Source organism: Xyrauchen texanus, chromosome 5 (assembly GCF_025860055.1).
Source record: "Xyrauchen texanus isolate HMW12.3.18 chromosome 5, RBS_HiC_50CHRs, whole genome shotgun sequence".
NCBI lineage: Eukaryota > Metazoa > Chordata > Actinopteri > Cypriniformes > Catostomidae > Xyrauchen > Xyrauchen texanus.
This window is the reverse complement of record NC_068280.1, coordinates 13,068,395-13,082,314: the sequence shown is the minus strand read 5'-3', so window position 1 is coordinate 13,082,314 and position 13,920 is coordinate 13,068,395. Positions and strand designations below refer to the sequence as shown.

General features: G+C 36.9%; 1 protein-coding gene across 3 annotated transcripts in view; it reads right to left on the bottom strand.

Moving 5' to 3' along the window:
* Positions 1-467: 467 nt before the first annotated feature.
* Positions 468-13,920, bottom strand: part of dok7b (docking protein 7b) — a 55,304-nt gene continuing 41,851 nt past the window's right edge. Inside the window, exons 6-11 of one of the 3 annotated variants that reach the window (XM_052127300.1) lie at positions 12,860-12,967; positions 9,876-10,699; positions 3,463-3,532; positions 2,917-2,997; positions 2,667-2,816; positions 468-2,074 (exon numbers count right to left, since the gene is read on the bottom strand). In XM_052127300.1, the coding sequence (XP_051983260.1) occupies positions 1,935-2,074; positions 2,667-2,816; positions 2,917-2,997; positions 3,463-3,532; positions 9,876-10,699; positions 12,860-12,967 (1,373 nt within the window). In that variant the 3' untranslated portion in view covers positions 468-1,934. Of the gene's footprint in view, positions 2,075-2,666; positions 2,817-2,916; positions 2,998-3,462; positions 3,533-9,309; positions 9,533-9,875; positions 10,700-12,859; positions 12,968-13,920 lie in introns of those variants that run through there. The other 2 variants (XM_052127301.1, XM_052127302.1) reach the window with 2 other exon arrangements.

Here is a 13,920-nt window from a genome sequence, read left to right as displayed (position 1 = left end):
CAAACTGGCACTTCCGGCTGATTAGGACAATTCAGCACCGCTCTTGCATCCTCACAGCCCAGCCATGCCGCCCTCATCACATTAACTAATAATCTTTTATAAATGGCACACCAATTGTTTAGGTACAGTACCGTTATTACTAATCTAACAGTAGTTTACGATTTAAATTGATTTTGCAATGGCTTCATATTCATACTAAATGCACAATCCAATATGTTAAAGAATTATTAGAAATGAATGTGATCTCTGTAAATAATATAATTTTTACCATACACCCAAACTTTGTGTCTTCTGTTACCTTGCATTGATGTGGGATTGGAACATTTCATGGACATCCTTGGTCAATGATGTTAGATAATCACTTTTTATTACTACGTAAATAATATAATATATAAATGTCCGAAAATAATATTTGAATAAATACAACATGTTTCTTATGAAATATGTAAATGTACAGAACAGAATTGGTCACTAACATAAAAATAGATATTTACAGTTGTCAACAGTCAAAGAAGTCGTGTCTGGTACCTGTTTTCAGATTTATAAACATTAAATATTCCATGCGAATATTACACGTGGTAAGTTACTACAAAGTTACACGGAATACAATGCAAAAGTAAATGTAGGAAGTGTTATTAATGTATTCCTTTGTAAGGTAAGTGTGTGGAGTTTACAAGTCTGACCACATTGAAAAGCTGGGGGGGGGTCCCATTTACAGTGGCAAAAAAAAAAGTATGTGAACCCTTAGGAATTACCTACATTTACTGCATGTATAAATTTTTCTTAAAATCTGGTTTGATCTTCATCTTAGTTACAATATTGAACAAACACAATACGTTTTAACTAATAACACAAATTATTGAATAGTCCTTGTTCAAATACATCATTCAAACATTCACATTTTAGGTTGTAAAAAGTATGTGAACACCTAGGCTAATGACATCATAAAAGTGTTGCTTTGCATAAAGCTGGAAAGGGAACACAAATAAGAACTTGGATATTCATCTCCATTTCTAGAAAAGTTTTCTAACTGTGGACAGATGTACTGTGGCTTCTCTCCCTAGAAGTGGCCGTCCAGCCAAGTTTTACAACAGAATGGCTTAAGAAAAAAATGTAATCCACATTATGGAGTGGCCCAGTCAGAGCCCAAATCTTAACCAAATAGAGATGCTGTGGAATGATTTTCAAGAGAGCTGTTCACACCAGACATCCTAAGAAGATTGCTCCAAAATTAATTCTGAACGTTGTGCAGGTCTAACTCGCAGCTACCGCAAACGCTTGGTTGAGCGTTATTGCTGCAAAAGGACAATCGACCAGTTATTAAATCCAAGGGTTCACTTACTTTTCCCACAGCTCTGTGAATGTTAAGCGGGATGTGTTCAATAAAAACATGAAAGATTATAATTGTTTGTGTGTTTTCAGTTTAAGTATACTATACTAAATTTGTGACAGATTAAGATGAGATCACATTTTATGACCAATTCATGCAGAAAGCCAGCTAATTCCAAAGGGTTCACATACATTTCTTGCCACTGTAAGCCTAGAAACTAACCTTTATGACTTTGAAAAAGTTAACAGAGAAAAGTTATTACATAAAATAAAGAAGCACTATGTCTAAAACACTACTGAAATGTAAGCAAATTTTTGACATTGTTAACTCCTTTGCACACAAGCTGCTCTTTGGAACATTGTTAAATCATGCTCGTATAACATGGATCATCATGTTTTGCACAAACTAGTGGAATCCATCTCAGATTGAGTGCTGTCAACATACCAAATACTAAGAAATTCATGTACATTTTTCAATGTAACTTTTCAACCAAATTGTTATGCAGATAATACATTTTAAATGACACCAGAAGAGAATGCAAAATAGAAGTACTAGGAGTCTCAGACTTTTGGACCCCACTGTATTTGTATTGTCATGAGTGTGTTCAGGTGAGCGTTCCTTTTCTCTTCTGCTCTAGTTCCTGAAGTCTCTCCTCTCGACCCTGTGCATGCTGGGCTCCGACTCGCTGTGCTGTCTCAGTAGCATTGATATCAATGTGGGCATATTTAGTGCTGGAGCCGGATGCTGATCACAAACAAAATCAGAAACAATGGATTTTGTTTTAGCTTCTTTTTTTAAATGTGCAGGCTTAAGTAATCTACTTAATATTTTAGAATAATCTCAATACAACCGCAATAGTAACTTGTTTTTATACCCAGAAAAAGTCAAAACTACAGACAGCAAAGATTCATATTGTATGTTGTATTATTTGGAAATGAAAAATTGTTGGAACCATGTAGCTGTTAAAAAAACATTCCATAAATGCCGATGGTGCTCGTGTACTTCTCATTACATTACACCTCCTCAATATTAAACTATCTAATAATACAAAAAATTATAATAAAAAAAAAAGCTTTGGCTACAAAGTGTTCAATTGAGAAACCTGATGTTAATGTCTTGCACAAGGGCGCAATGGTGGTAACTCATGGATTGTCCCTTTTGGGACTCGAACCTACAACCTTATGTTTATCAGCTCAGATCTTTATCAACTACGCCACTTAAATGGCTCATTTCAAAACCTCATCTGGTGTATGGATACACATTAGATGCCATGATATTCCTATATCATGTCATTTAAATATCAGAAGTGAGTATGGTATACATGAGAACAGTGTACCTCTGACAGTATGGCTTGACTCTTGACGGTCCTGCAGATCCAGCTCCATGTAATGCAGCTGTCGTTTAGATGTAGGACTGATGGGAATATTCACATAATTAACAGAATCACTTTGAAGTTTGTCAATAACGGGGAAGGCGAGCATACTTCCTGTAAGGCGACAACACAAACATAATTCATACACAGTAACAAATGAAAATGAATGAATGCTGTGATCAGACAGTAATATAAGTAGAGGCATCTCAATTACCATACTCTCCAGATCTGAACTGTGGCCACCTGGATGCATCAGTCATGAATGCCATGTGCTCATAATTGCCTTTTGGATCTGCTGAGCAGGACAAAAACCCAGGCATGAATCATAAGTAAGCCATTCCTAATTCAGAATCTGAGCACACACTTTCAGTTTGAGCTTGATTTATGTTCCAAAATGTAAAATGGTTAATGTAATCAGCTGAAAACTATCACTGACTTAAGATGTTACACACAAATAGAGATATCCAGTGACAATGAAATATTGCTATTTCTCTTCCTGGCTGCTAGGTTTAGCTCTTACATGTCAATGCTGAGACCAGAATAAAAACATATTTTCAATTAATACAGACAAAAAGGTGGTCTGTTTGTAAAGCTTCAAGGTACTCAAGGAAGAAATAGACACTACTTTTGCGCTTTGTGTTGAAACGACATTCAAGTCTCATTATTTGACTCAATATAAAGATCAGCGATCCTAACTGAGGGGATCATGTCTTCAGAGGCCTATACCATCATTATCATTTCAAAACCAAATTATGCTCACCTACAGTCTCATGAGAAGGTTTGTGCTGCTCAGAACTGCTTCTCATCTCACGCCTACTCCATTCCTCCACCTACAAGAAACACACAACTGATTCAGAAAGCCCAAAGTAACAGTAACTTGTTTAAAGCTGTAGTTGTTTACTTTAAAAATGACAGGCATTTCAGTTGATATTTAAGCATCTTAAAATGTTATTAAACTATAAACATCAACTGTGTTCTACAATATTTCAAAACCACTGTTGTATTAAACATAAGAACGTTTAATCAACATCAGTACCATGTATGCCTTTGTAAAAATACCTAGACCTTTCTTTACCTTTAAAAAACTGTCCAGTGTTTCCATTTTCTTGCATTTGTTTTAGGATGTTATCTAATAAATCATTGTTGAGTAGGATAGATATTAGAAGGTTGTCAGTTGTCTTTTAAGAAAGATATTTCTCTATTAAAAAACGCATACTATTGTATATAGGTATGAGCATTTTTGAGTCATTTGTAGTTGAGTACTCTAACCCACAAAAAACAAGTAATCGATAACTGGTAAATTAAAATTGAATTTATAACACATATGTGAAATGCATATTTTGTTTTATTCACAAAAGTTACCAAGAATGGTTTCATATAATTTCAAATAAGTTAACTTCAACAAACTATGCTTTTCTTTTTTGGAAAATGAACAATTTGCATTTATATATAACATCAAACAAATGTACATTATCCCGGAGCTTACATAGATATACACAAATATTTACAGCATTAGGACAATGCTCATATATAAACTCTAGTCTACATAAAGGCTATCACATTTGTAGCATTCCACGTCATTATTTTAGAAAAAAAAAAAAGCAGTGAAAGTTGGCTTTTTATAAAATGCTTTAAAATGCTCTTTCGTTGTTCAGATATGTAACGCACATACTGGTCTGATTAGCTTACGAGTTTCTTGAACCGTTTACATTTTCTTTCCACTATAAAAGCAGATTCTTGTCCATTGGTAGGCATTACTGGAATACCAATACAATATAATTTAAGTAGTATTGCCACAACTGACTTCTAACTTAGCCAAAGATGGCGGTGTTTAGATGGTAACACCCCCGCAGCCTAAGTTTCGAGAGTATGATTCGTATTAATAAGGTTAGGTATTAATGTGGGTTAGACTTAATTGTAGGATTACTGTTAGGGTTGGGTAAGGTGCAGAGTTTTTGTAGGACTCCAATGCAGCTCTCGTGAGACTTTAGGTAAACGGGAGGTTACCTTCTAGGCACGACCCCAGAGATGGCATCCCTTCTCTCATCCAACACCTCAATGACACACCCACAGCCCCCCCAAAGAAGCAAAATGCACCCACAAAATCGCTGCTGAACGCAATTGGCACAGGAAATTCCGATATTGCGGGCCGATTCTGAATGGTATATAGTGGAGTATGCAGCAGACCACTGTCATCTGACAAACTTTGGCAGGATTTTACAAGCTTTACTTGTCATTACTGTGACCTAGACACTTGAATCATCTCTTAAACATGCCAAAAGTGCACTTGACTACACCGCACATCTGAATACAGGCGTATGCGTAGTGTTATAACATGACATATACAGGCGTATGCAAAAGTTTAGGCACCCCTGACAATTTCCATGATTTTCATTTATTAATAATTGGGTGTTTAGATCAAAATGAAATTGCTGATCCATCAAATAACTGAAGGACACAGTAATATTTCCGTAGTGAAATGAGGTTCATTGGATTAACAGAAAATGTGCAATATGCATCAAAACGAAATTAGACAGGTGCATAAATTTGGGCACCCCAACAGATATATCACATCAATATTTAGTTGAGCCTTCTTTAGCAGAAATAACAGCGTATAGATGCTTCCTATAGCCTGTAATGAGTGTTTGGATTCTGGATGATGGTATTTTCAAGTCAAGTGGTTTTTATTGTCGTTTCAACCATATACAGTTAGTACAGTACACAGGGAAACGAGACAAATTTTGGACCATTCCTCCTCGCAAAACATCTCCAGTTGAGTTAGGTTTGATAGTTGCCGAGCATGGACAGCCCGCTTCAAATCACCCCACAGATTTTCAATGATATTCAGGTCTGAGGAATGGGATGGCCATTCCAGAACATTGTACTTGTTCCTCTGCATAAATGCCAGAGTACATTTTGAGCAGTGTTTTATGTCGTTGTCTTGTTGAAATATCCAGCCCCGGCGTAACTTCAACTTTGTGACTGATTCCTCTACATTATTCTCAAGTATCTGCTGATATTGAGTGGAATCCATGTGACCCTCAACGTTTCCCAGTACCGGCACTGGCCACACAGCCCCACAGCATGATGGAACCTCCATAAAATTTTACTGTGTGTAGCAAGTGTTTGTCTTGGAACGCTGTGTTATTTTGCCGCCATGCATAACGCCCCTTGTTATGACCAAATAACTCTATCTTTGCTTCATCAGTCCACAGCACCTTCTTCCAAAATGAAGCTGGCTTGTTCAAATGTGCGTTTGCATACCTCAAGCGACTCTGTTTGTGGCGTGTGTGCAGAAAAGGCTTCTTCCGCATCACTCTCCCATACAGCTTCTCCTTGTGCAAGGTGCGCTGAATTGTTGAACGATGCACAGTGACACCATCTGCAGCAAGATGATGTTGTAGGAGTTTGGAGGTGGTCTGTGGGCTGTTTTTGACCGTTCTCACCATCCTTCACCTTTGCCTCTCCGATATTTTACTTGGCCTGCCACTTCTGGCCTTAACAAGAACTGTCCCTGTGGTCTTCCATTTCCTCACTATGTTCCTCACAGTGGACACTGACAGCTTAAATATCTGCGATAGCTTTTTGTAGCCTTCCCCTAAACCATAATGTTGAACAATCTTTGTTTTCAGGTAATTTGAGAGTTGTTTTGAGGCCCCCATGTTGCCACTCTTCCGAGGAGAGTGAATGAGAACAACAACTTGCAATTGGCCACCTTAAATACCTTTTCTCATGATTGGATGCACCTGTCTATGAAGTTCAAGGCTTAATGAGCTCACCAAACCAATTGTGTGTTCCAATTAATCAGTGCTAGGTAGTTAGCACAGTTAGAACAGGTATTCAAATCAACAAAATGACAAGGGTGCCCAAATTTATGCACCTGTCTAATTTCATTTTGATGCATATTGCACATTTTCTGTTAATCAAATGAACCTCATTTCACTACCGAAATATTACTGTGTCCTTCAGTTATTTGATAGATCAAAATGAAATTGCTGATCCAAACACCCAATTATTTATAAATGAAAATCACGGTAATTGTCAGGGGTGCCTAAACTTTTGCATACGCCTGTATATGTCATGTTATAACACTCTTCTTAATCATTTGATCATTATTGGATTAATTACTGCTGATATGTTCGATGGAAAATGTACACAGCCATCTCTTTTATATAACATTCATTTTACCACCTGCCTTCATTTGGCGGTATTAGCGTGATGTAACTTGTGACAGGCAATTTTTGTAAATTAAGTGCAATCTGTAATAAGTCATATTTACAAAGAAAAGAGTAGTTTTGGACGGAAAGGAATGACAATGGTTTAATTGAAATACTTAAGATGCAGTGCAATTTCAACGCTGATTGCGCCTGCTTAAACTAGATTGTGGGTGGATAGTGAATAAGATGCAGGGTTTTGCGCTATAACACCACTCGCTAAACTGGTACAACTGTCTAGTGAATTTGCCTCTCAGAAGGAAGGTACAGTATAAATCAGCATTGTTCGTGGCAGGCAAATGCAGAAAGGAAAATCAATTTGCAATATTTAAGTAATCGGCTAGATGGTATAGAGTGATTACTCTATTAGTTGAATACTAGTGTGTACCAAATTGCATACTACAAAAACGAATACTTCTCCATGAGAAAACAGGACTTGGAGTGGATTTATCTACAGTATGGGTTAGGGTTAGCACATTAAATTTAGTGGGCTATGTACACCACAAGTGCTACAATGAACAATTTCATGAATTGCACTGCTTTTCATTTCAGCTTTGACTGAAATGTTTGCCAAAAGCTATTTAACAAACTGTTCTACACATGTATTAAAGGTGTGTGCCACCGCTTTGAGAGTGAGATGTTTTTCAGGTTGAAATATTGATTGTACTGAATGGGGTTTTTTTGTTTGGTAAAAGCAGGCTGTTTTTATGCCTTATTGCATTCTCACATCAACCCAGAGCTTGTGGTGAGATGACAAACAAATTTAAATTCACTCATTCAAGTCAACACAACCTTGATCTGTGTTGCAAAGGTTTGATATATTTTGTTGTTTTGAAAGTTTTTGGAACAGTGGTAAAGTTCAAGGTGTGGTCTTGGATTTTCACTTCAAACTAACTGGTAAGTGCTTTTTGCATTGTTATAACAACATCAGGAGTTTTCTAAGTGTAAATTAGGCTTCTTGAGCATTCAGTGTTGGATCAAGTATTGAAAAGTAACCGTGTACCCTGACAAAACAAAATATATTGCAAGAAATAACTATTAGACCTCCTTGGTTCTGGCTTTCGTACGTGGGTGTGTTTTTAAAATGTCAATTGGAATTACTAATTGACTGCCACATAATGTATAATAGGCATACGGTGTCTTATTCCTTGTGAAACTGTGTTTTCTTAATGGCATGGATCGCACTGAAGGCCTAGACTTAAAATGCATGACCGGTGGCTGGTAATAAGTAACTGTGCCATGAAAAACACAATTGCTGAAGCAACCATGTAATTTTGTGCTGCTTCAATGACACCTTCGGTTCACATGTCGACTCACATGCACTTTAGGGCTCATGCCCTGGTACTTTGTATCACAATTGCAATGATCAGTTGAGCAACTGTGCGATTTGAGCGTGCGCAAACAAGCATGTAAAATGTAGTTAATTATGTTATGCAAACATATATCACAATGTATCACTTTGCAAGTCATGCACTATAGTAAAAGTGTTTAGATGTCATAAGATAGCTTTGTGGAAAACAGTGAAAAGTAATTGTTTACAAACTGATAACCTACAATTTTACTTGTGATATGTGTAAAAGGGAAACAAGACATTGTTGTGCGCATCTAGTTTTCTTTCACCAGGAAACTGCACAATGCGTACAACAAGCCGCATAAAAATTATTTAGTAAAATTAAAGGTAGGTTTAGTAACAAGATTCTATGAGACCAGGTCATATTTTATTCACACTCAACATATTTCATAAATCATGAACCGCTAAGAAATCCCAAAGAAGCTCAGTAGCTCATGAACTTGTGTTTGGAAGGAAGTGCCCCCTCCCACCCACCTCCCAATCATGTTTGTGTCATTTTATTTAATCAACATTGAAAAACATTAAGCATCGGATGCTGGTAAATTGAGAATTTCAAGCAGCTACTTGTATTTTACTTCCCTGCCCGTCTGCTATCTATCTGTGCATGAGTCTCCTCACCTGCTAGAAGCAACACATGGTGAAGGATGAATGTTATATTAAAACCATAGGGTATAGGTCAAGTTAATCAAGTTGAGTGAAATCACAAAATAAATACAATCAAATGAGCCTACAACTTCATTAAATGAAAAATAACATATTATAATAACTTTAAGTTTATAGAATTTAAACTTGTGTCTTTATGATCTCATTATGTGACACTTACTTTTAAGGGGTGGTTGCACTAGACTTAAAGCAACCAAAAAAATGTATATGATGTCACATGCTATAAAATAATACATTGTCATGTTTTAATAAATAATACATTAAAATACAAATAATATTGTGATGAAAATGTTACAATATACCATCTACTCACTTTCATGCTTGAATAAAAACATGCAGCTCTTATATATGTATTCTTTGTATTGAGCCAAAAGGTCAGTGTGTGAAATTTCAATCTTCTATCAGTCACATATCTTCATGTCATCTGAATTCACAGGTAAGAGTTCACCAAAATTTCTTTGCAAGAACTTGCGTTTCTGGTCTCCCAAGTTCGGATGCATTTGAAAGGAAATTAATGGAGCATGAAGTGTAGTGTGGTTGCACCTTTAGACCATCTGAACATCCTGTTTTAGTCCCAGTCCATCCCTGACAATCGGGATTCTCTAACGTAAATATTCAAGAAATAGCCATTTAATAAATAACACATTTTTAATGCTGTATAGGCTACCCTCAGCAAAACAGCCTTTCTGTTAATATGTAGTGAAGGCACTATAGATTACATATAGTCTATATATTTTACTTGACAAAGGACACATTTCTGAGAAATATCTGTGCCGATACCAGATCAGTTGCACTGGGCTGCATTTTCTGCTGTGTAAATTATTTATATCTGAGTTCCTATTACTATAACATATGGAGGGTAACCAGCTATTTATAATCATCAAGCATTTGCCTACAGAAAGACACAAAAAGAAATAAAAGCAACAAGTAAACAAATCGTGTTACCTTTCCTCCCCCACAGTCAGGACAGATGGTTGGCTGTAGTTGTGGCATGGTGGTGCCTTCAGGGGGCACTGTTCCTTCCCCACACCAGTTGATTCTTACTGGGACAGTTTGATTAGGAGTGACATCTGCTGGGATGTCCTCTTGTGTTCCACATTCAGGCTTCAGTTCCTGGACTGCAGAAGTCAAAGATTCCTGAATAGAGGTGTTGTGGTTTTGTAGCCGACGAGGGATATCGTAATGCTGCAGTGCTGTATTAGGTACCTCGTATTGGGTGGTCTGCATTTGAGCAGGATCTCTGAGTGGGCACACACATGACCTGTGCTCGGGTATGATGGAAAATGTCCGTACTGGAGTGTTGATAATGGAGTTTGTGTTTAGAGAATTGGTGTTTTGAGGGAGGCTCATCAAGGATCCAAAATCATATGTCTCTCCATGCCCAATATCCATGCTACTAGTATAAGATGAGAAGCTTCCAGAGTAGGAAGAGTGGCTCCCTGTGGCAATACCACTGTCAGTAGAGCTCTGGCGCCCTGCATCTTGAAGGCCTCTAGGTTGAGGTGGTTTGGACGGGGGCTGGAGTCCGCCCATCATTGCTCCATATAGACGCTCGTCACTGGACGCGCTGACAGAACAGGCTGTGTTCTTGAAACCTGCGGGACCTACCAATGTCGACGAAGGCTCTACAGGGGTAGTATGTCTGACTGGCTCAGGCCATATTGCCAGGCGGCTGCCCAGGCTGTTATCAGAGTGGCTGTTCTCAGAGGAGGAACTAGAGATGCTTCTATCGTCTCCTGCCAAGGAGGCTCCATAACTGAAGGTGGAGGCTAACCAATCATGACAGAGAGTGGGCGTGATTAACATATGATTGACTTGATTGACATTTGAAATGTAAAATCAGGAATAGGGTCTGATGTTAAAGGGGTCATATCATGAGAACTGAATATACTCCTTGATCTATAGAAGACCTTAAAAACATACTGTAACCTTTAGAGCTCAAAATATCCTCCCAATTTCAAAAAGAGCAATTACACATATTGAAACTGGGCAGCAAAAAAGACTCCTGTACTTCCACATCTTCATGGCATCACAGAAATAAATGTATCAACAAATGACTGTCCATGTGTAAAGATGCCTACTGGATGTTTAGAAACTTGTCCTGCCCAGTCACAGTGAGGTAAAAAGGAGAAAACAGGATTGGATGCTATTTTTCCTAAACAGCAGAAGACCTAGAGATAATACGAAGAAAGAAAAAAAAAAACTTGTACTTTTCCAAACTGTGTGTAGCACCTGCCACCCAATTTTAGGATAGAGTGATGATCCCTGATCATTTCAATCGGAATTCCACCATTTATGTGGCACATTTCAGGCTTTGCCGAATTAGTTTGTGGAGTAAAGTGCTGTTTCTCACATGTGATGGGCAGCAAAGGCAAAAAACAGACTTATGCTGCATTCACTTAGCAATCGAAAATACTGTAAGTACGAAATTCTACCTGGAGCTGTTCACTTCCTCGAACTGAGAAATTATTAGTTTTTATGGCAGTGCTCATAATGCCAAAACATTTCGATGTGTGGCTATGCTGTTGATGACAGTAAAATTGACACTACTATTCATCTCTCTATATTCTTGCAAAATATTTAAGAATAAAGAAAGAGCTCCAGGTAACACTGGCTATGCCATATGAAACTGTAGATGTAAACCACTTTTAAAGGATGCACTCAGTAATTATTTGAAGTATGTCAAAGTGGCTTACTTTGGCTTACACGGACACCTTGTGGCCTGGATGCTGCATCATTCAAACACAGTAGTTTCCAGTTACCAATGCCATTGCAGAAATTCACTATGCACAGTAAACCAGGATGAATTTAATCCATGAATAAAAGCGTCCAATAACATGACAGTTACTGAAATTAAGCGAGTAGTCAGCTGGTCATGTGATGCTAACATGGCTGCCCCCATGAGGTGCCCCTGCCCCATGTAAAATAAAAGAGCATTTATAAGGTTATGAATGAACTCTTCATCTTACATGAGTGGTCGTGATTTTATACATATGTTTCAAAATTACTATTAATTTGTTTAGAAGTAAAAATGCCCCTGTTCACGCCTCTGCCACATTGGTTCTTTCTGCATACTGCAATAAATCAATTTCAGTAAGAAATATTTTTTTTGTAGTGCATGATGTCAAGACTGTAAAGTAGGATGCTTTCATATAATTCTGAGTTTACAACCTGAAGACCTGTAGGCTTTTTATAAGTCAGAATCTTGAAATTACAGTAATTCCAACATCATGTGAATGCACCATTAATTCTACGGCTCAGAGGGAGAGAATGGAAAATGGTCATAAAAACTAAAATATTACACTGCAAAAAATCATTTTCTTAGGGAGTATTTTTATCTTTCTTTCCAATAAAAATATCTAAACATTCTTAAAACAAAGTAAGTTTACTGGTGAAGCAAAATGACAAGACATTTTGTTATTAGAGAAATATAAAAAAAAATTGTAACCTTTATGATAACAAGAAAAAAACCATTTGATTCAAACAGAAAACAAGTTTATTTTTCTCACCTCATTCGCAATTTGTTTTGTTTTTCTTCTGGTTTTAAGCATAAACCTCACTAAGCAAGACTTAATATCTTATGTCATTCTGCTTCTTAAGTTTTTTTCTTCTTGTTTTAAGATATTTATATTATATATTAATTATTCTGTTTTTTTTTATACATATATATTGTTAGTGGCAAATAAGACAAAGTTCTCAATAAGATTTTTTTGTTGCAGTGTTCTGTTTTTGGCACAAAACTTTACTAACATTATAGGTGGACCTCAGAGAGCGACAAAAATATTGAAAAAATGATATTATATGACCCCTTTAACATCATGAATGCATTTTTACATTTGAACAAAAAAAAAAATTACAATTGGAATTTAAATGTAAAATAAAACTGTTCAATATGTACGGTATATTTCATATATGCATTCTTACATTACCTTCACTACTGTGTTGGCTACAAATAGACAGTATACTGAGTCGTTTCTCTAGATCGCTGGCTTCCTGGCTGATTCTGTCCTCTATTGACGACGGATTAGCATTGGGGTCTACGGAAAGAGACACTGATAAAATTAGAATGAAGCCAATACAGTTAACATTAATCACTCTCAATATATGTCCTTATAAACACACACATAATATAAACATGCCCTTGACAGCCATAATTTGTCTCTGAGTATTAAGTCATATATAATCCATCACTGTTGAATCAGTCTCTGCGGGGAGAATTACAGGAGCCAGTGACCACATTTATCAATCTCTACTCTGCTGGCACATCACAGTCACTGCCCCACAGCAATAATCTCACACAAGCACTCATGCGAATATGTACCCACACACACACAATTGGGGAGCAATGGGAGCTTTGAGTCCTCTTTTTGAATATGGCAGTAGGTTGGTGATCACTCTTTCTTATAAGAATAAACCAGGACACTGAGCACAAAGTGCTCAAATGAGACAATAAATCAGTCCAAAGAGAACAAATACATAAGAGGCTCTCGAAAAAGAGAGAAAGGGTACAAACAAAAGAAAGAACAGCAGAATCTAGCATAGAATATGGAGGGATGGAGACTCATTGACTTTTTACAATTTAGCGCCAGATATTTTTTGGCACTGTAGAACCTTATTAGCATGAAAATTAAATTTAATGCTGGTCTATAGTAGTGCAATGTGCTACAAAAACATTAATAAAAAATATTTTTTTCCAGCAAGTGATATGATTATAGCTTAGTTGGTAGAGAATGGTGTGAGCAAAACCAAGGTCATGAGTTTGATTCCCTGCAAATGCATGTATTGATAAAAGTCTGAATAAGCTGCTGGCAATTTGAAAAAGAAAAGAAAATGCTGAGTGTGTGAAGATGAACAGCTGACAGTGTTTGCTATATGCATATTTAAAGATTTAAAGAAAAATGATTGCACTATTCAACTGCTAGTATCAAAATGCCTTTCAATTTCAACCCACTCATCTGCAGAATACAGAATAAGGCTAGATGCTGAAACA